Source organism: Scaptodrosophila lebanonensis, unplaced genomic scaffold (assembly GCF_003285725.1).
Source record: "Scaptodrosophila lebanonensis strain 11010-0011.00,11010-0021.00 unplaced genomic scaffold, SlebRS2 tig00000043-arrow-pilon, whole genome shotgun sequence".
Classification (NCBI taxonomy): domain Eukaryota; kingdom Metazoa; phylum Arthropoda; class Insecta; order Diptera; family Drosophilidae; genus Scaptodrosophila; species Scaptodrosophila lebanonensis.
In genome coordinates, this window is record NW_022060545.1 from 11996870 (window position 1) to 12018533 (window position 21664).

At 41.6% G+C, this 21664-nt stretch overlaps 3 protein-coding genes across 6 annotated transcripts; 1 reads left to right on the plus strand and 2 right to left on the minus strand.

Annotated features, from left to right (window-relative positions):
- Window positions 1–3272: 3272 nt before the first annotated feature.
- LOC115623121 lies at window positions 3273–3879 on the minus strand. Of its 4 annotated transcripts, none has more exons than XM_030517330.1 (2): window positions 3731–3879; window positions 3273–3654 (listed from the first exon to the last, which is right to left on the minus strand). In XM_030517330.1, the coding sequence occupies exon 2, from the start codon at window positions 3633–3635 to the stop codon at window positions 3366–3368; it is 270 nt and encodes an 89-aa protein (XP_030373190.1). In that variant the 5' UTR covers window positions 3636–3654; window positions 3731–3879; the 3' UTR covers window positions 3273–3365. The 4 variants fall into 4 exon arrangements, with proteins under 4 accessions (XP_030373190.1, XP_030373189.1, XP_030373188.1 ...); XM_030517329.1 differs by having other exon boundaries at window positions 3273–3661; window positions 3737–3878; XM_030517328.1 differs by having other exon boundaries at window positions 3273–3661; window positions 3731–3878.
- A 6156-nt stretch (window positions 3880–10035) lies between these two features.
- On the plus strand, window positions 10036–21028 carry LOC115622487 (platelet binding protein GspB-like). The gene is made up of 5 exons (XM_030516433.1): window positions 10036–10412; window positions 17007–17057; window positions 17117–19229; window positions 19287–20278; window positions 20324–21028. Exons 1-5 carry the CDS (start codon window positions 10392–10394, stop codon window positions 21026–21028), a joined length of 3882 nt encoding a protein of 1293 aa, XP_030372293.1. The 5' UTR covers window positions 10036–10391.
- On the minus strand, window positions 12231–13545 carry LOC115623133 (myb-like protein H). Its single transcript, XM_030517343.1, has one exon. The coding sequence runs from the start codon at window positions 13399–13401 to the stop codon at window positions 12499–12501; it is 903 nt and encodes a 300-aa protein (XP_030373203.1). The 5' UTR covers window positions 13402–13545; the 3' UTR covers window positions 12231–12498.
- Window positions 21029–21664: the final 636 nt, after the last annotated feature.

Below are 21664 nucleotides of genomic sequence, written 5' to 3' on the forward strand. Positions count from 1 at the left end.
CTGCTGTTTTATTGCCATAATTCATGTGGAACCCATACATAAATTTTTTTTTTTTAAGGCAGCTTTTTTAAGTGTTTTAAGTATATTTTAGGGCAAATTTTAGCTTTAGCAATAACATTTATTACAATTTTCCACGGCATAATGCAAGGCTGTATCGGGGTCAAAAAAAAAATTGCTTACATTTTCAATACATTGTAAAATATGCCTTACTGGCATCCATGCTTAACACAATTTATTTCACAAATTCTTGAATCAAACTATCAAGAATTGAAATGAAACTTTTTTGCAGAGGAGTCCTTCAAATATGAAATTATTTACAAAAAATATATAAATTGTAAACAAAAGTAAACCATTTCTAATGTTAATTTTCATTTGGCTTTAATTAAACTTAATCTAGCTTTTGCTGAACCAATTTATTGTATCAAATTTGTTTGCTCTGCTCATGTGTATGTATTCTGAGAGACCGATAAAACTGTTTTACATTTCAGTTAAGAATCAGCATAAATACGTTCCACAAACTTCTGGTGTGCAAATTTGAAATCGCTAATACCTGAAATGACTTGACTTGACTTTAACTTTCAAATCCACAATCAGTGGCAATGAGGCAGACGGGTAGGCCGGGAGGCATTTGAGCTTATTTCCGCATCAACTTTTGATGGGCGGCACTGCATCGCCTCATTGCCCAGCATTTTACAGCTGCGCTGAGGTCAGTGATGAGGAGCCGGCGGCAGAAGCCAGCAGCCAGCAGCCAGAAGCCAGAAGGAGGAACCACCGCCAACACCACAACCACCTCCACCACCACCACCATACCCGTCAACGTCAGGCTAAAGGCAGAAATCACTCGTTGCTCGAAGCTCGTTGCTTGTTTTTTATGCGTGTTTCATGTTTCGTGTGTGCCAGCGGCATAAAATTGGGTCAAAATTGTTATGATCACACACACACACACACACATACACTCACTTATATATATATATACATATAGTCAGATATACACACTCGTGTGCATAGTCGGAGTGTGTGCAGTTATATATAGATCGGCATGTGGGCATGCATACTAGATGAGGTGTTTTCCTGCTTTATAAAGTGTGCCCCATTTGACAACAACGCGCCACTTTTTCGCATGCCACACTCGAAGCATTTCTAGGCTTTTGTTGTTGCGCCTTTCTTTCAACTTGTGGCCCCAAAGTAGCTGCAGAGTCGTTTCAAGCACCACTGCAAGTGGTGCGCGATGGAGCTGCTCAAGTGGGCAACCACTCCATGTGGGTGGCTGCCCTCGACACTCTACACTCTACATTCTACACTCACAGCTATGCCTGAAGCTAACAACCTAGGCAAGAAATACCAACAAATCCTAAAAATACACACTCTTTAATGCATTCACAAATAAACAACAACAACAACAACAGCAGCTGGCGCTGCAATCTTAATGTATTTTTTACTTCGACTGCAAAGATAATCGCATTTGCAATTTTTGGCTAAGACCCTGTCTGCCATTTGTTGTTGTTGTTGTTGTCGTTGTCGTTGTTTCGTTTCAGCGCCCTGTTGACAACTTTGAATCAAATCTGATGATTCACGCCTCCTCCCACCTTGTGGCGCACGTAATGTCAATAGGCATTGTACTCGCGCCCCCACTCGCCCCCACTCGCTCGGACGCTAAGCACATTTGACACATCTTAGCATTTCTCTTTTGATGCTGCAGTCGTTATAAGTATTACGGGTATATAGCACATACTTGTAGAGTTCCTATAATACACTGTGACGTGTGCTCTGAAAAAAACTGAGTCATACCATATATTTTTGCGCACAGGTTGAAGACATATTCTATATGATATATGCGCCGATGTGGGCGCTGCTCTACAAGACAACCGAAGTGCCTTCATTGTACATATATACACTCACACACATATATCTGAATATACTATATTCTTACCTATCTTCATTTATATGTTTGTGTATTTTAATCAAAATGTTTTCGATGAGTGATGCTTTGAAAGCAACAACTGCTGCTGAAAAACTATAGTTATTCGATAATATAAACGAAATACTACACATGATCACAGAAGCATAACATCAGTTTTCCAAAAACTTTTACTTATAAACTATAGATATCTCACATATTTCAATTCCATAGAGTGCATCGCACACATGAGAAATTGCACTTTAAAATAATTAGTTAATCCGTTTGAAAATCTTAAAACCTTAAAGGGCGCTCAGTTTTTTTTTAAATTCTTCAAGACTGGACTTAAATAAGCAATTAGGCATCTTCAAATATTCAAGCGTGTGCCCTTTTTCTTGATTATAGATTGAACACTGCATACTTCTGTAGGTTCCCTAGTATCAAATAAAGTATTATTTATTATTTCAAATTTCTGAAAATTTTGAAATCCATCAAGTTAGCACACTTATTCTTAGTCCATCCTCGTTTCTCGTTCTGATCAGTTAAGCTGTGCCACATATACATACTATAGTGGACATTAATATTATTTGGCAAAAGCGATTATTCATCAAAAATAAGTTTGCGTCATTTGACGATAAATTCAATTGCAATGTTATTAATGTCTACCTCGAAGCTGTTGTAGTGAGATTTATTTAAATAATTGTGAATAAATATTGTGGCACATATTTGACATTCTACCAAATTAATAGAACTGAACGGGTTTCGAGCATATTCGATCGCAAGTCTATGAAGGGCTAATGTCTTAATTTGTTCAATTAGAAAATAAATAATATTCAATACTTTTCATAATCCATAAAATGGCTATTAATTGTATGATGTAGAGGAGATTTTAATTTTGAAGTGTTTTTTTTTTTTGTCATAGAACTGGAGCATTCAATTTCAAACATAATGTTGTTTTGTTTTAGAGAATTTCAGCTAAATAATAAACTGCATCGGAATTTTTAAGTATCAAAATAATAATTTATTCGGATTATTAATGTCAACTTAATTGTTTCAGCAAAATTTTTTATCAAGTAGCTATGTAAAATTGGAAAATATCATTAAATATCCATAATCATTTAAAAGCAATACAAAATACTTTGCAACTGATTTGAAAACTTGCATCTTTGAAACTATAGTCTGTAATAAGTATAACATACAAATAAATTACTAAATAGACACCCTGTATAGAGCTTGAATGTGAGCCATAAAAGTTCCATTCAATACACAACCCGGCGACTACGTTCAGCGAAGGCAGCAACCAAGAGATCATGAAACGCTAAACTCACACATAGATGGCGTTTCGAATTCATTAACGACCGATAGTGCTCAGCAATTCTCATCCAATTGAAATAATGTGTTTATTTAATTGCATTTTGGAACCCTAATTAGCCTAATTAACAACACCAGCCATTTCAGATATCAGATATCAACTTAGCAAGAACTCGATTAGGTTCGTCAGCTGTCGCAAGTTCACGTAGTTTACCAGCACCACATAGGCATAGCAGGTGTAGATGTAGGCCCACCACTGAAAGTGCAGGGGCTTGGAGGTCCAGTTGTTGTTGTAGGGACCCCCGCCCAGCTGCAGCATGTGGGCGTGGTGTCGTTCTGTTAGGAGGCGGCGAAAGACTGCACCGGCCAGGTAGACGACGCTCAGCAGCAGAATGAGGCGACGCAGATGGACCAGCAGGAGGGCCATGTTGAGGGCGTTGTGTGGCCTATTTCCTGAATGATTGTGTAAATTAATCTGATGTTGATTAATATTTCAGAATTTATTTCATTCCCGACACGCACACACACTTTTGTGGTTGTTCCCTCGTTCCTTTCGACACTTGCACTTTTCGCGCTTGTTTTCTGCGCCCGATTCAATATCGCAAGTTTATTTTTACACTTTTCCTCGCGAATTGCGAATTATTATTTGTGTGTGTTTACTCGAAATTTCTTGTGCTTGGGTTTCTCGTCGTTTTGTTTTCGTCGCAACTTTCGGTGCCATCTGCATTTCGAGTGGCAACGCTTGCAAAAGTTTTTTGAATCTAGAGAATATTCAAATCAAGTGCTTTTTGCAGCTTTTTGCTTTCGCTTCTTCATATATTTGTACTTCAGCTCTTGATTGGGCAATCGTCTTCAATTCCTTATTATTTCAAAAGACCTTTCAGCATGCTAAATAGCTGAGCATTTTCCACAAGTGTATACAAATTCGACGCTAATTCCATGTAAATATTGCCACAACTGTGCCAAGTGGTGCTGTGCCGCATTTTAGCACGCGCACAGTGCGTATACGCAATATCAAATAAAATACTTGAGACGCACTAAAACAAAACGCTGCTGCGGTCGCACTTCAAACAGCTTCTTCAGCAACTAACCTTGAAACAGTCAACAAATCAACGAGAAGCCAACAACCAACATTTTTTAAACCAAACAAATCCAAAATATTGCAACATCGTAGGCACAATTTCGTTAGTGAGGCTGGTTAAGAACGCAGATGCGAGCGGCGAAAAATATTTCAACTAAATACTAGCTATGTAGTGAGCCTGAAAGCAAAAAATACAAATAAAAAGAACATGTGTTGCAACAATGACATGAATGGAAAAGCGACGCGGCCATAAACAAATGCATAACAAATCAGGAAACTCAAATACCGCGAGAGAAGGCTATACGCTTTAACTGCCGTTTTTCAAATCCATTTAAATCATTTAAAAAAGAACAAAAACAAGAATAAGTATCTAAATGTGAATATAAAATACATAAAAAAAATATAAAAGTGCTGCGAATGCTGGGAACAAAAACACTCGCTTTAATTACCAATCTTATTCTAATTTGATTTAACAAAATCCTTGGTTCTAATACAATTATTTGCTAATGATTTCTGCATATTCGTATTACCCATATGTCAGTTCTTACTCTATTCATGATAGCCCTATGTTCGTATAAGAATATGTGTGTGAAACCTTCCTTAACTGATTCCCATTCCCAATCACCTGCATCGCTCCATCTCCTGAGAGTCCTGCTTGTTATGTGCAGAAGAGTTAAGAGAATCTATTTGAGCCAACTGGGAATACCATGGGAGATTATACCAAACCAGCAGCGAGATCGAATCTTGAACGTGAAGAACACCTTCTTTTCATGGTTATAGCAGTTGTTCTTAATTATGTATTTTTAGCAGTGACACACAAAAAACTACAAAACAAAATCTTAAACATAATGCTGTAGGGCTGACTCATAAATCCGGAACTGCAAGCAAAAGTTTTATGCGCTAGAAAGCCAGAGATTTTCCAACTCAAAACATTTGCTTTCAGATGTGTGAAAAATACCATGAAATCGAGAATGAAAATGAAAATTGAATTTAAATAAAAAAAAAAAAAACAGCGGCACAACATGTGCGTGTCTCTTGGCCGGAGCGTGTGTCTTTTGCTCACCAGAATTGTCTGCATATTCGTCTTATCTGTCTGCATCGATGCAAATGCACGATACAATAATAATTTGGTCGACTTTATTAAACTATGTGTATGCTTTGGGCACGCCCCTTTACCAGGCTGCGGCGGCAGTAGCTATTAATTTTATTAACTAGCGTTTGCATCTCTTCATTGCATAATCTGTCGCTTTTCCACCCCTCGAGATGTTGAAGACATAAATTAAAAATTCAAATCGTACAAATGATTGAAAGGCCTAAAAGGCACGCCGCACAGTGGGTACAGTTTAAGCAAAATATGAGTACAATTTCTGAAGAAATTTTCGTGGGTGGATTATAAAAATGAAATATTACAAATGTGTCGAGAAAAATAGGCAAACACTAGGACACCATGAAACGCACAATTAGAAATTTTAAGTAATAAATTTAGCATTTCAGAATATTAAACATATGTAACATACACGAATGGCACAGAAAAATACCCAATAATACCCGCATATTCGCAATTCACAGTCAAGTGTTGTTAAATAGAAATTCTCTTATAGGAATATTCAGTTCGATTGTGTTGCTTTTTATCACTTGAAATGCAATTTTCTAAATTGTTAAGATAAGGTCACACGAACTTGTCTTAGCTTACAATCAGCCCCTGGAAAGTTTATCTGTTGTTGAAGAAAATAACACTTGACTATGGAATGCTTACTAGTTTCCATTACATCGAATTTGTGTGCAAATTATTTGCCTGTCTGTTCATTGCGAGTTTTTATATGCCCCTTGTGTTGTTGAACTCCATAGTACAGTGTGGGTCGGCTGCTATTTGCGTTTCTGTACCACAGTGCGTATGATTAACCGCTTCGGATGATGCACCGAGCGCTGCCCTCGGGATTTCCTCGCTGACTTTTATAGCTGTATGTGGTGTGTGTGGAGTGAGGCTGTGGGAGTGGGTGTGGATGTGGGTGTGAGCATGGGTATGGGCATGGGCATGGGCATGGACTTCTGCGAGTGGGTGTGCAACTGTAAGTGTGAGTCGGTGCACGTTTTTTATGGCCTGCTCAAATTTATTTTTCGTTTTGAGGCAACACAGCAGTGGCAGCTAACTGCAACTTGTATTGCCAACGAAATCGATTTGTTTGCCTCGCGGTGTTTCCTCTGCTGCGTCGGCGTCTAGAATACTAAAAATATTTAAAGAAAGCATGCAAAATGCACGCCTGTTGTTGTGCCTTTATTTTTTAATGCGGCGTTGAAAGCTATTTGTATCTGTCGGTCAGATTAGGTTAATTTCTTCTTTCCTATTCCCTTTCCTTTGTTGTTGTTGTTGTTGTTGGTGGTGGCAGTGGTGCCCTGCACTCATGCATTCGACACCCACCCGCTGCATGTCTTTCGTCAAAGTGTCGAGCCACTTCGCCTTGTGCCAGCTATTAGCCATTGATACCCCATTGGATTTTCCGGCCATTTAGCGTCTTTGTCGCTTGCTTTGATTTATGGGCGGGCAGCAAGGCTGGCTGGCTGGCAGGCTGGCAGGCGACTTTTCTAGTGGGCTTTAGCACTTTGGTGTCATGGTAATAATAATGAGAAAGAGCATTTCTTTTCGGCGGACACATCAATTGAAATATAAAATGGTTTCTGGCATTTTGCGCATATTTAGTTAAATGTTCACTTAAATGACAGACAGTGCCGGCTTTTTGCTTTCTGCTTTCTGCACGCCTCTTTGTTTCAAAGACGTCATTTTCTTCATTTTCATTATTGTTGAATTCTTGAATTGCGCTTCCGGTGCGCCGGCCACAAAAGTGGCACACACAAAGATACAAATACAGATACAGATATAGCTGACTGTTTATTTTTAAGCAGTCATCGCGAAATGAAATCGAGTACCAGTATGTGCAGATGAGAGTACAGCGAAGTATGTCGTCTTCGCTCTATACTGTACTACTCGTACACGTATGTGTGCAGAAATTCTGTGATTAATTAATGAACAGGCGTGTGCTGACATCTGTGAAGTCGCAGGGAACCGAAGAATGCAAGGAAGTACAAATGGTGGGAAACGAATAATAAAAACTGCTCTGGTGAATGGAAAATAACACAAACACCTCATGTTAAATTGTATAAAAAATGTGTGTTGTTCACAGAAAATATACATACATTTGACGGTTGCCCCTAAAAACTGATTATTCAGTTTTTATTAAAATTTATTATTACCAATAAAGTTTCGCATTCAATTTGTTTGAAGGAATTATTAGATTTTGATGTGTCTCTGTATTTGTTGAGTTCTTTGATACTTTTTGTTGAAATTGAACACAAATTGAGGAAAAGGGCGCACACACTGACTACACAAAAAACCTATTTGAAAATTTACTTAAAGTCACCCTTTAACTCAAGTTTCAAAAGATCTAACATTTCAAGATCTTAAGGAATCAAGGAATAAGGGAAAGTAACTGCTTGGCTTACATCTGCAGTATCTTTCATGAAGTGTCCGAAGTCATTAAAGAAGCAGTGAATCTGCCGAATCATCAGGGAGTTACGGGCCCAATCACGGCTAAGTATTGGTAGTGAGATTCCAATAGACTCGAGGGAACAACCTGGGAATGATCGTGGTTCAATTGTATCCAGAGTTTTTTCAGGCCTCCTGTAGATAAGGAAAGTACGAGTTCTTTTCATTACGTTCGTCTCCATGGTTTTTTAAGCAATTCTTTAGAGCATTCCCTCCGATGCATGATATTGATATTGTTGGATTCAATACTTCTGAAAAGTTTCTATGGAGATGGCCTTAAAGAATGTTCAGTTGTCATTTAAGGTTGGTTTGTTTAGCTCCTGTAATACTTTATCAGAGACATATTTGAACGAAGCCAACCGTTTACATATTTGTATTTATATTTTATTATATTTTATACTCCTCCTTGTATAAAGTCAGTTTTAACTGCAAACGTTAATAAATAAATCAATTAATCTTAATGCAGAGTATAGAATAATTCAACTCTATCACAAACTATGTGTATGTAAAACTTCCCAGCCAGATTCAGATAATTCCGAGCATTTTTTAGTGCATATTTAAAATATGTTTTCAAAAATATTGACAATTGAAATATTTTTTATTCATTTGCTATGTATTTTCGGAAAGTTTAAGAACAAATTAATATTAATTTCAGTTTGAAATTGCACTTCAAAGGCCCTTTTGTCGATTTGTACTTTGAAAAATGTGTCCTTAACGTGTGTCTATAAGTATAATATGTTAAATATTTAAATTCTACTCTGTCTACAAATTTACAAATATTTATTAGGCAACAATTACGTTTAAAATAAACATAATTTATTGCGGCATTTGTTTAATTAAAACATTTGCAAGCAAATATAGAAACAACTCTTTAAACACAATTTCCTTCAATTGCTTTTCCCTCCGAACGGACATCATAATTTTGCACATGTTTTCTATTTTTGAAATAAAATATGAATTTTAATTAGAAAATTAGCTCTTGTTGGTTTTGCATATGGTGCGTGTGGCCGATATTTGCCGAAAAGAACACACGTATGTGTGTGTGTGTAGTGGTAGATATAGATTCCCATACACGCACAACAATTTTATAAATGCTTGGTTGCAATTTACGAACGCACTGCCGATCATGGCGCGAGAGAGCAAAATACTCGTGGACTAGGAGAGCGAGAGAGAGGAGAGAGAGGGAAAGAGATGAAGCACCCAAAATAGAGAAAAAATCGGAGGAAAATGTTCAATTTTCACGCAGGCATGTTCTTTCATACAATACCGAAAAACATTTTCGGTGGCGCACACGAAAAGTCTCAATCGAGACGTGGGAAAAGGCAGGCAGAGTCTCGGCAGCGCTCAGCACCGCTCAACACCGCTGCTGCAGGCGGATTTTCACGGCGTGCCGGGCAGTTTTCTTTTGACAACGCGCCGAGTCGCACAAAGCGTGCCAGTGGCCGGAAAATCGCGCGAGGCAACGAACAACCGTAGAGGCATGCGACAAATGTGTGTGCAGGCAACAGCAGCAACAACAACAGCAACAACAGCAACTTTTGCTAAATTTAAAAATAACAGAAAAATGCTGTGGTAGAAAAACAAAAAAGCGAGCGACAAAATATACACAAAGCAGGAAAAAAGTAATGCTGATCAAATGAAAAGGCGGCAGCACAAAATATCAGCGCATAAATAAAACGTCGTGACGTGATCGTGCGTGTGTGCATGTGTGTGTGTGTGTGTGTGAGTGCGTGTGCGTGTTGACGCTTTTGCCGGTGCATCCTCGTCGAGTCGTCTATAGTCGGTGCTCGGAGCTCGGTGCTCGGTGCGTGCCGGCGGATTATGTAAAGTGGCACAAATCGGAGCTGGCGCAAAAAAATACACCTCGTACCACTCGCAGACTAAGTATACTCGTATATGTATTTGTATCTGGGAGGAATCATTCGTACTTGTAATTCGTAAATGCGACGCGTGTGCCGTAAAGTTGCATCTGTCAGATACATTTGGCATTCCTGCAAGAGCGACTACACATATACACATATGTATCCACATGTGTGTGTGAGCAGTAAATGTCTCTAATTTATTTTGCATTTATTGCAATTGAGAAGCCAGCCAGCCAGCCAGCCAGCCAGCCGGAGAACTGCACGAAACACAATCAACAAAGTTTGTGCCCCAAAGATTTGTCTAATTGTCGTCAGTACGTAAAGTGTTTGTGTGTGTGTGTGTGTTTGTGCAACGAGGCGTGCCAGCGCCCAGTATTGAGTTACGAGCTAAATCATTTAAAAGAATAAACATTTTTTGCCTTGCCGTTAAATATAGAGCAAGAAATTGTTGGCCGAAACTAAAGTCCAACATACATTTAAACGCTTCAACTACGACAGCCTCAGGGCAATAAATCTGTTTAAATGCTGCCATTTTCAATTCGCATTTCGTCAAAATAAAGAATTGAATTGAAAAAATACCAAATATACAAACAGAGAACAGTGCAAGTAAATGAAAAGGCATTAAACAATTGCCAGCAATTGTATATAAAAGCGCGTGCCAAAAACAAATAACAAAAAAAAAAAACAAACCGAATCAACATGTCTTCGTATCGCAGTTATGTAAGTAAAGTTCATGCTAAGTATTGGGGATCTGTAGCCGGATCTGAATCTATTAACGCAGACGCAGTCAACGCTACACAGAGAGAAAGTAATACAAAGTATACTTGTATATAAAAGATAATTCTGATCTGTCTTTCCTTCAATATTTATTCTGCTGCAGTTCTTTTAAGAGATGCAGAGTTTGTTTGGATTCTAAACTTAACAAAATTAGGACTCTTTTATACCAGATATAAAGACGATTTTTGCAAAAAATAGCTTTGAAATTCTTCACAAATATTCATGAAGAAGAAGAAGAAGGTCCTTATTTTTGCGACACAATTTAGTAAATAATTGAAGGTGTTGTTTTTGATTTGAACCTGAAATGAAATAAACTAATTATTAGAAAAAATTAGTGGGAAGATATTCTGCCCAGAAAGGGATTTCAATGGACAAAGCACCGAATAGGTACCATCAATATTTAAGGAGCCCCATCAGTTTACAATTTTGTGACTAAAACATTAACAAATTTTCCAGCCAATTTGTTCTCAGCGTACTAGCCTGCTTACTCGTATAATGTTTCGAAAACTGTTTGTTGTTTGCAATTTTCTAAACGCTCGCATCTCTGTTTTCTTTCGTTTTGTTCGTTCCTCTTTATTTTTCGTGCTATTTTCAATTTGTTTATTGAATTTTCATGCCATTCAATTGTTATTGTTTCGGTTTTTGTGCCGATTTCAAAGCGTCGTGCACCTCACCCCACCACCGACTACAACAACAAAAACAACAACGACAGTAATAGTAGCAACAACAATGTATCTACAAATGCCTTTGCTCGCCTTTTCGCATTTCAGTTGAAGGTGTAGGTGTCTGTTAATGGCCCAATTCCATGCTCAACAAACTAAAACCTTGTGGATCAGTTGTTGGTGCCGTTGTTGTTCTTCAAATAATTGTTTCTAGACTATGTAATTTTATTTCATTCAACTGATGACTTTATATCTACATTTTGAATGATGCGTGCCTGGTGCGGATACAACAAATAGGTTTAATTGCAATTGATTTCCAAACAATGCTACAAACTCATTGAGTATAATTAGGTAGCTATTTCAGTATACAACATAATTGATAAAATGTTAAACATTTTTAAATGAACTGTAAAATTGAATTCCAAAAAAAAAAAATGCCTGCTAAGTAGAATTTGCCAATTAGGGATTGGAAATATGTAGATTTCCAATACTACCTGCGCGCTGTAACAAAGACCTGCTTTTCTAAAAAATCTGCATTATTTTCGGTCCATCACGATGAGATGAATTTCGACTGCAATCGCATTTCTGCATTTGTCATCAACTACTGCATTCGTATGGAGCCCTTACTTTTCGCTTCATCATCAATAACTGAGCAATTGCTTTCGGAATGCTATGTTAGGATATATCTTAAAGCTTCTCTGGAAACTATTTGTGATATCTTAATAGCGTTTACCCTTCATCTACTTGTATTCTCGCATTTCCATAACTCAGCTGGTTGGCCTTAGTGTCTCATCGTCTGTCTATTATCAAGAACTGCTCGACCGTTACTGCTCGGGAGTGTACTCTGTTTTTATTTATCAGAAAGCTTTCCTACCAGTGTGTATCCCTCATCTTTCGTCTTTAACCCCAGATGGACTTTTATGGCTTATCATGCAATTCAATAGCAAGCTATTCTCAAGCTTTCAATTATAGATGGTGCTCATCAAAAAGTGCGGAATTTTGCTTTCCGAAGAATCTAAACTTGATTTAATTACCTTTGGCTTTAACCCAAAGGTGCCCTCCAAATGAATGTAAAACTTTGCGCTTCAACATATTGTCGTTTGGTATATATATCGCAGTATTTTAGTATTTTCTTAGACAATGCACGCACATTTTACATATTGGAGACTTTGTTCACACACACACACACACACACACACACACACACACACACACACACGACAGCTCTATCCTCCGGGTTTTGTTTTGAATACTACACTTAAATTTGTACGTTTTCGGCCGTCCGGCTAAACAGCCTCCTGAGTTTAAAAAACAATAGACGTCCCCAGCATGAAACGTGACAGCAACAGCGATTGGAGTAGGATCGTCTATTGCTTGGGTAGCCATATTTTCTTACCACTCTGGTAGTCTTCCTGCCCAATGATGCCCAGGTTGCGTGTTTCGGGCACAAAGGGATCCCAGGTAGGTGACTTGGGGGGGTTCTTCTCTATGGCATCGCGCATGGCACGCATCCCCAGCTCGAGAGCGCAACTATTCGAGTTCCGATCGGGTGGCTGCTGCGTAAAGGGTCCATTGAAGTGTACATAGATGTCGCCCTGGGCGGCCAAGTCTAGGCCATAGGTGGTGAGCTCCTCACCCAGCACCAGCTGGGAGGCGGAGTTGTCGCTACGGAATGCTGTGCGTATGTTTGAGAGAAGTCCTGTGAGTCCGTAGCCATCGGACAGCAGGTTGTTGGAGGCAAAGGTCGGCTGCTCCTCATTCGAAGGACCGAACCGAATGTGCTCGCCAAAGACTTCGTTGAAGGTGGGCAGGCAGCCTGGCTCGTTGTAGAGCGATGGAAAGAGGCGGTATTCGCGAAAGTTTGGTAACTCGTTGGTGGGCGCACCCTGTGGGTTGGTCTCTTCCGTTTGTCCCATTTCGTTGAATAGCTCCGATGAAATCATCTCAGGTTTCTCAGCTCGAATAGATTCAGAATTCTTCACTGAAATGTCAGCTTGAAATGATTTTTTTTGCTCAGATTGTTGTTGCTTCTCGGGCTTCTCAGTTAACAACTGGACGGAGCTGTCATTATTTGTATTGTTGTTGTCGTCGTCATTATTGTTATTATTATTGTTGTTGTTGTTGTTGTTTTTGTTGCTATTACTATTACTATTCATCTCGTACTCGCTGTCGAAACTGAAGCTACTGCCCCCATAACTGCAATCACTGTCCGTGGTCTCCTCACGCAACGCGAAGGTCTCATTAAACTTGCAGGACGGACGACTACACATCTTGCTTCCAGCTCCTGGTATTGCTTAAATTCTGGGGGTAGTCCAGCGAGGCTAGCCCAGCGCGATCCAATATGGGGCTTATGTTAGTTTGTAGTGCTACTGGCGACGAAGAAATAAATTGTGTGTATCGATTGTGATGTGAAATATTTAACAGATATACTTGAATATTTGAATGACTGACAGACAACATGGCCTGCTCAGATCAATCAGAAAATATACATATGTATGTATGTACATACACAGAGAATATTACAAATTGTACATAATTCACACTTTGTTAATTAATTAGGTGGTGCTTGGGGCAGCACTCCACAAAAAGAACTATCCACTTTATGTGTGTCGTAAATATTTACAACTTCCTTGCTGCCACACAGACGCCGGCACTAGGGCTCATAAAATCGTACTCCCCCTCCAAAGGGAAGAGGGCTTGTTTTTCCTTTCACTTCCATTTATAGAAAATGTGCACCAAAAATAGTTGCACAGAACTTGCAGCTGGAAAACGGAAACTTGTTGCAACAATTTATGGAGCGATTGCAGTTTGCCAAAGATATTTAATTGATTTATGCCTTTCGAGCTTAACCTTTGCTTTCGATATGACTTTATGGGGCGAGCGTGTTTGGGGCAAAATGTTTGTTCGCCATCATAAAATCTCAAAAGTTACACATTCCTCTTTCTCAATTCGTGAAACGCATTTAGATAAATTTTCAACGCAATGTTGTCGTCGATGTCGTCGTCGTCGTCGTCGAGCAGACGACATTGCCGAAGACGATGAGGATGAAGATGAAGATGCTGAGGAATCCGATGATGATGCCAGAAAAGTGAAACGTTTTAAAAATAAATCATTTGTCTGCTATGCGGCACGCGAATGTTGTGTTCTGTTCTATTCTGTTTTGTTTTGTTTAGTTTAGTTTGGTTTGGTTTCGTTTTGGCTTACAAGTAGTTTATGGCTGTTGGCTGCCAAAAAAGAAACTAAAAACAAACTGAAATTTCAACTCTGTTGCTCAACTTGCTCGCTAAATGCATAATCACTTAGCCGTGTGTTGTAATGGGCTTCAGTCCTGCAACTGCAATATTTGTACGGCCTGACAGTTAAACAGCAGCGCCTAATTGAGTCCACCCTACATTGAGCTCAACCAGACGCCGTCAAATCCGCCAAGACACTCCAACCTCATCAGCCACCGAACAAAGTACACATGGCAGCCTCATCAGCCCAGCCTCATCAGCCCAGCCCACCAGTCAGCCCGCCAACTATCCAGCAAGTGCACAGTTTTCCTCCCACTTTTCCGCACTTCCTGTCCCAGCTCCGGTTGCTTGCATTGCACATTTTTGCGTTATTTGTGTTTTGCATTCCATTTCACTGAGCAGAAAACAACAACAACAGCAATAACAATTAGCTTTGGATCTTGCCACTGCACAAGTATTCATCTACTTACTATATATATAGTATATAGTATGGATATAAGTACGTTTATTTGTATGATAAATGTCATTTTGTGGGGCGCTTGTGGCGCCAGCGAGATCATGAGCCTGAGTTGGCTTGGGGGCTGCCTAGAAGCGATCCATTAATTAAGATATTTGACAGAAAGTCACGCCAAGTAATATTCACATTTACATGCCTATGGGTATGAGAAATTCCCCTCAATAACTGTGGAATGCACTTGTTCTTAAAACTACATATTTGAATGACAAATTCCACCTTCAATTAGTAATGTTATAAACGAGTTGCGGACATTCAGGCTCGGCATTAGAGGGCTAATAGCTTGTGTGCGCCAAGAACTGATTGGCTCAGTCCACATTATTTTGATATTTCTCAGAATCCACTTATATGCTATAATTAATTAGTGTTTCAATAATGTACTATTATGTTCTATGCTGGGACAGCACATCTAAGTTACACGATTTTTGAAAATCATTTTTTTAATTGTGATAAAAAAGCACTTATATGTGAGTACCATGTGGAATTGTGCTAAAAAATTGAAAATTTATTTTTATTTTTAAAAGGTGCAAAATATATTCTTAATAAATATTGGTTGGTGAGGAAATCAGAGGGAAATAAATATTTCGGGAATTGCATCCAAAAAGCATGAAGTTGACATTTCTTTCTTCCTTCCTGCCGGTAGTGGAATAAATTTCCAATGTATGTATTTTTGAAGAAACTTTACAAGCACTCACAATATAATTATATGTACTACAAGTATACATGCAGAACCGTTGAACTCAATATGTATCGAGAAACGCGCACTTCTAGTTGAGCAAAATGAAATTTAAATTTTACTGTAACAATCCATAAATACTTAAAATTATTCATTTTAGACACATCAGCAGTTACACCTCTTTAAAAATGTAAACTACCTATAACGTTTTTAGTATATATAATTTATTTATTGACTATTCATTCAAAAGCTACAGATAACCCAATTAATGTCCAACTAAAAAAAACTTACTTTGTAATTTTGTTTTTTTTTTAAACAATTTTTTCATTATCTTTTTTCCAATCCATCAAAGCCACAACTTCGTCGTCTCTTCTCGCTCTGACTAAAAAGAAGGCAACACAAATAGTCCATTATTATGCAACTAATTTTTATAATCAGATGATTCCCGATTAGATTTTCGTTTTTCGAGTGCCAAAAACTATAAAAAGCCAACATCGATTTTGCAATGTTTAATGGCTGTCTGGGCTGGCACAGAGAACGAAACCAAAATGCGGCAACCAGACATTGGCAAACGTCAACTCTGTGTACAAACTGTAAAGGGCAAAATATATACACACATACTCGTTCATAAGCATTCGTACATACATATATATATAGAGCGGCGCTACGATATGTCTATCTCCCTGATACGAGCAGACTAGCACGTATCGGACGCATCTAATGCGCTGAGCGGCGCATTAGAAGGCGCAGATGTTGAAATAATCGAAATGAATCTGTTTACACGTCGAAATTAATTGAAAAGCGCGTGGTTACAGCGCCATTTAATTGAAAATGAAATAGGAGGCAATGAGTGGGGCAGGGCTGGGTACGGTACGGTAGGGTAGGGCTGGCCTGGTCTGGGCTGGTCTGGTCTGTTCGGGGCTGGGTTGGGTATTGGTCTTGCCATGGCTCGATTCTTTTGAGTGGCAGCTGCACGAGTGCTTGTAGGGTGGTGTTGATGTGCGATACGACAAAGACGACGACGACGACGACAAAGATGATGATGAAATGGGTGCACGCTTCAAGCGCTTGCGAATAATTGTCGAGTGCATCTTTCAATGAGCCATGAAAATACTGAGGGCGGCTGTGGGTCGAGTTTATGGTACAACGAGTATGTTGCAAGCAAAGTGCCAACAATTTCGAATTTAAGTGAGACAATCAATCAAATATTGCCTACCGATTACAGTTATCGCATGATTCTTCAACATAAATTCTCAGAGAATTGACTGTTGATGGCTACTTTAAAATAATGTTTTTACCTATTTCATAAAATAAAGCCTCAGAACTTTTATTGAGTATTATTTCCTTTTATGAAAATAGAGACTGCGTCAATGCCCCTTTTAGATAGTTCCCTTATTTGATATTTGAATCGATAGAAAACCGATTAATATTCAATTATCTTTTCTCTTACAGACGCCCTGGAAAACGAGCCTGGGCAGCAGCTACAAACCAGGCAGCTCAACGGTAGGAAATCTAATCAAATTTCAATGTACATATTTTGTTAACTGCAGAAATATTTTCAGTACTCCTCGCGGGATGATATTGCGGGCTCTTCACGTTACAGCTCGCTGGCCACCCCCAGCGCCTACAGACCATCCTTTTCGGGTGGCACCTATCGCATCAAACGCGAACAACCGCCTGCCCCTGTGACCAGTTATGTTAGTCGCTATGGCAGCGCGAAAAGCGATCCCAAGGACACAAGTTCCAGCGATGTGCGAGACAAGAGCAGTCCCATTAAACGCTATGTGGGCGGCAGCAGCACTTTAGGCAAATACGGCCGTTCCCGAGATCCCAGTCCAGTGGCGCTGGAGCATACGAACCGCATAAAGAGCCGCGAGCCAAGTCCAGTGAGAAGCGGCCTGCGTGGCAAGTCGAGAGATCCCAGTCCCGTAATTGACTCTGGTCGTAATAAGTTAGGGAGTGGGTCTTACCGGCTGGGGACCGTTGGGAGCTCAAGCAGTGGGAACAGCAGCACATCCAGAAATGGTTATGGTAGTCGTTATAGTGGAGCAGGCAGCAATACACGCCTGAATACTGCAAACCTGGACAAATCTATTTCGTACTTAACCACAAGTGATTTCCATGCGCGAAGTGCAAGTCGCGCTAGGGAGCTGGCCACACGGAAATCAAATGAAAAAGAGTTGGAGACAAAGGCAGCTGCCGAAGAAGTAACTGCCCCACCCATTCTGAATGTGAATGGAGCGGCCGTTAGTGAGACAGATAGCTCCGCGGAGGAGGAGCAGCCGTCAGGGGAGCAGGAGACTTTCATCTCAGTATCCGTTGTAACGCGAGCGACTTCTCCCACACCGCCAGGCAGTACGACGGTACAACGAACGCGGCGCATCGATCCGGCCAAGACCATCGAAAAGACCATACAACGTTCAACGAAGCCCCGTCAGATGGCGACCAAAGAGATACAATCTGATCGGTTAGACGATTCGACGCGCTATTTGCGTTACAGCGCCGGCAGCAGCGTCTCCTCCTACAGCTCCCACAGAGACCGCATAAGCAGTCTGCGCTACAGCGCCAGTCCGCAGTCTGGCACGAACAGCAATAAGTCCTCCAGCATCGAACCCTCCAGGCAGCAGGAGACCCCGTCGAAGAGCCCAAGCAATGGGCACTCGAGCACCTCCAAGTCCAGCAGTAAGTCCAAGCTATCTCCACCCAAGGTTGTGCGCCTTAACTCGCGGCAATCATCGGTGGAGAATCTGACCAACAAGCCGCCGGCACCACCTTCAAAATCCGAATCGCCCACAAAAACGACTAGCAGTTCCAATAGCGCCAACAGCAATGGTGTGGCCGGTGTGGTCAAATGGCCTAACAAGGACTTCCGCAAGAGTTCTCTTAATGTGGGGCCCACAGACCGACCGCGCAAGTCCCGTACGCCTAGCAGTAGCGGTGAATCCGACAATCCTCTGCAATTGCCAGATAAGGAAGCACCGACACAGCCCAATCGTCTGGAGCGTTCACCCAGTGGCGGTTCCGAGGCGAGTATCACATCGGCTGGCTCCCTGGCCAGAAAAGGTGCCAAGGTCGCCAACGGTCGTTGCCATGCCAAGGCGTCGCTAAGTCGCCAGAACAGCGGCGCACAACCGAAGGCGTCGCATAAATCATGCGCGCCCGCTAAAGAACCAAACACTGCCAGCTCCTCTGCCTCCGTGTCCGCCTCCTCCTGCTCGGACAGTTCGAGCGAGCAGCAACGGACAAAGGCCGGCAATAAGAAGCTTGCCAAGAAAAAGACGTCCAACTCCCACAATACCAGCAGCAGTAGCAATGGCAAAGAGGCGAAGGCCAAGCCGACAGGTGTGACTATTGATGAGCAGGAATTGTCGCCAGAATTGTCGTCGAATCACGAAAATAGACACAATCAAATAGCAGCGACTGACTCATGCCCACAGGCCCAAGAGACGAAGCAGCAGCAGTCGCAGTCGCAGCAACAATCTTCAAGACGATTGCAGAAACTCTCGTCTGTATCGAATTTTTTCGCCACACGTCAGCATGACGCAAATAGTGAGCCAATATTCCTCGAAAGCTCCGAGAGCTCTGGCGAATTGGATGCCCTGCCGCCGTCTAGCAGTCTAACGACAGATTTCAAAACGAACGCAACGAACTTTTCGACCATCACGACAAATACGTGTACAACAACGACCCCGACGACGACGACGACGACGACGCCCACGAGTGCCCAAGCAGATCAGCTAACGACAGCGAATATAAGCAATACTGAGTTGGATCCACCGTGTACGCCCAGAAGCAGCAGCCAAGTCAGCTCCAGTACGCAACATCCGCGGGATACAACGACCACAACAACTACAACCACTTCGGTTAACGGCAAAGGCTCAGAATATACAACCTCCTTCGCTGTGACCAGCAGCAACACAACCACCGAGGAACCTGAGCAGGAGGACGAGGAGCCTAGCTGGTGGCAAGACACAAGCTTACAAATAAATACGGCTTCCGCCTTAGATTACAACAATCGAGACGAAATGCGCTTCAAGCTCAGACACATAGACTCTGGGGAGCAGGCCTGGTGGTTGCGTCAGGAGCCTGGCGGTGACGAGGATGACACGCTGGCAGAAGAGACACTGAACCAGCTGGACGATGAGGCCGATGACGCCGATGCCACTGAAGCAGCCGACTATAGTCGCAGTGCTTCGACCGGCGCCAAGTCGCAGCGGCAGAGCAGCAAAGCGGACTGGTGGAGCAGCGCGGGTGTCGACGAACAAGAAACGACAAATGAAGCACAACGAAACGATCTAAATGGTAAGTGCAGTGAAGCGGAGAAGCAGGACGAGAGCTGGCAGGCAAAGCAAATGCCACGCAGTCGCATCTCGCCGGAGCACGATGCCTGGTGGCTGGACGAAGAGGAGAAGCCCCAGCAGCAGTCGACGTCCCACAATAAGGAGAATGTGCCACAGCCCTCAAATGGCGTCAGCTGGTGGACTACGGAGGATGAGAACAACAATGAACCGCATGTGGAGGCGACCATAAAGCTGCCCAGCAAGCAGCCCGCACCACTGGAACGCTCGCCAAGCAGCCACAAGAAAAGTGCCAGCAGCAGCGATAGCAGCAAGCATTGGTGGCTCTCCGGTCCGTCCAAGAAACAGTTCAATGTGCAGCGTGTGGAGTCTGGGGAGCGTGCCTGGTGGCAAGAGGAGCCTGCACCACCGGCACCATCGACACCAGCACCACCCGCACAGCCGCCCACTCCGCCGCCACGCATACTAAAGCACTGGGAGTCAGGGGAGCGTGCCTGGTGGCTCAACGACGATGACGCTGAGAATGAGCCACCGCAGCAAAAGAGTCACGACAACTCATCGATGAAGCTTCTAGAACGGGATCAAGTTGATTTTCAAAATGGCTGCCAGCATGATGCGGAAGTGCAGCAAATAAATCAACATGCCAATAAGAAATCGGTGCCAATTGGCAACGATACCGTTAACAATGCCGCTGCCTGCGAGCTAAGCAGCTCCTTCAATTTCACCTTTGCCGTACGTCCGCCCCCACTCGGCCAGTGCGCCAGCCCCATAGCGGTGGATGCACCACCCACACCACCGCCACGTAATCAGTCCAAATCACCCTACGACAACATTCCAATGTCAAAAGTTCAAGTGGCAACAGCAACAACAACAGTGGCGCAAGCATTGCCCGCATCTCCATCATCGCCACCCACTTCTCAACGCTACTCGCCAAATGCACGACGCGCCTCAACCGCTGCGAACGGTGGCAAGCTTTTCATTTCGCGGCATCAAAACATTGACGAGCTTTTGGGTGGCGCATGCCGCCCACTCAGTCCGCTCTTCTACGGCCACAACGATAACCAGACGCCGCTCGCCAGCAAAAATATGTTTCTGCTCGAAGAGATAACGCCGGATCAGGTGCGCATTCACGACAGCACCGCACAGCTGCCGGTCATACAACGCATGCAGCGGTGAGTACCACAGAGAGAGTAAAAGCTCGCTCTCCCCCTCTACTCACCACACACGAACTAAACAAAGTTCAACGAAAACAGAGATAGGAAGAGTGATAAGCTAAGAGAATGCATTTTGTGACATCACAACTTTATGACAGATAATGCACTGATCGCTATTATTTATCAGAAAATATTGAAGTGCACATATTCGATTTACAAATATATGTGGTTTTTAAGCATCGGCTCTTTTAAAAAAAGATCCAGCTAATAATAAGGACTTCATTCGATAGATAGAAGTAATTTTCCAATTAAATCAACAAAGAATTGAAATATCAAAGTTTAGGCTAAAAGCTTTTAAGACATCTGAGAACAGAAACACATGACTTTAATGAAAATAAGGAATTTAATCATTTTTAATAATACTAAATCAGGATGTCTGTAAAAGTAGTAGTTCCGGAAAATGTGTGATAAATATTTGTACACAGACCAAAATGGGAATAATTAGGTTTTGGATTCTACCATACTTACTATAAATATAAGGTTAACAGCTTGACAAACCGGATCTGGTTACCTTTATGCAAAGTGAACTCATAATTAATTGACAATAAGAGAGAGAGAGATGATAATTGCGCCTTCTTTTTGTGCTACCTTTAATTTT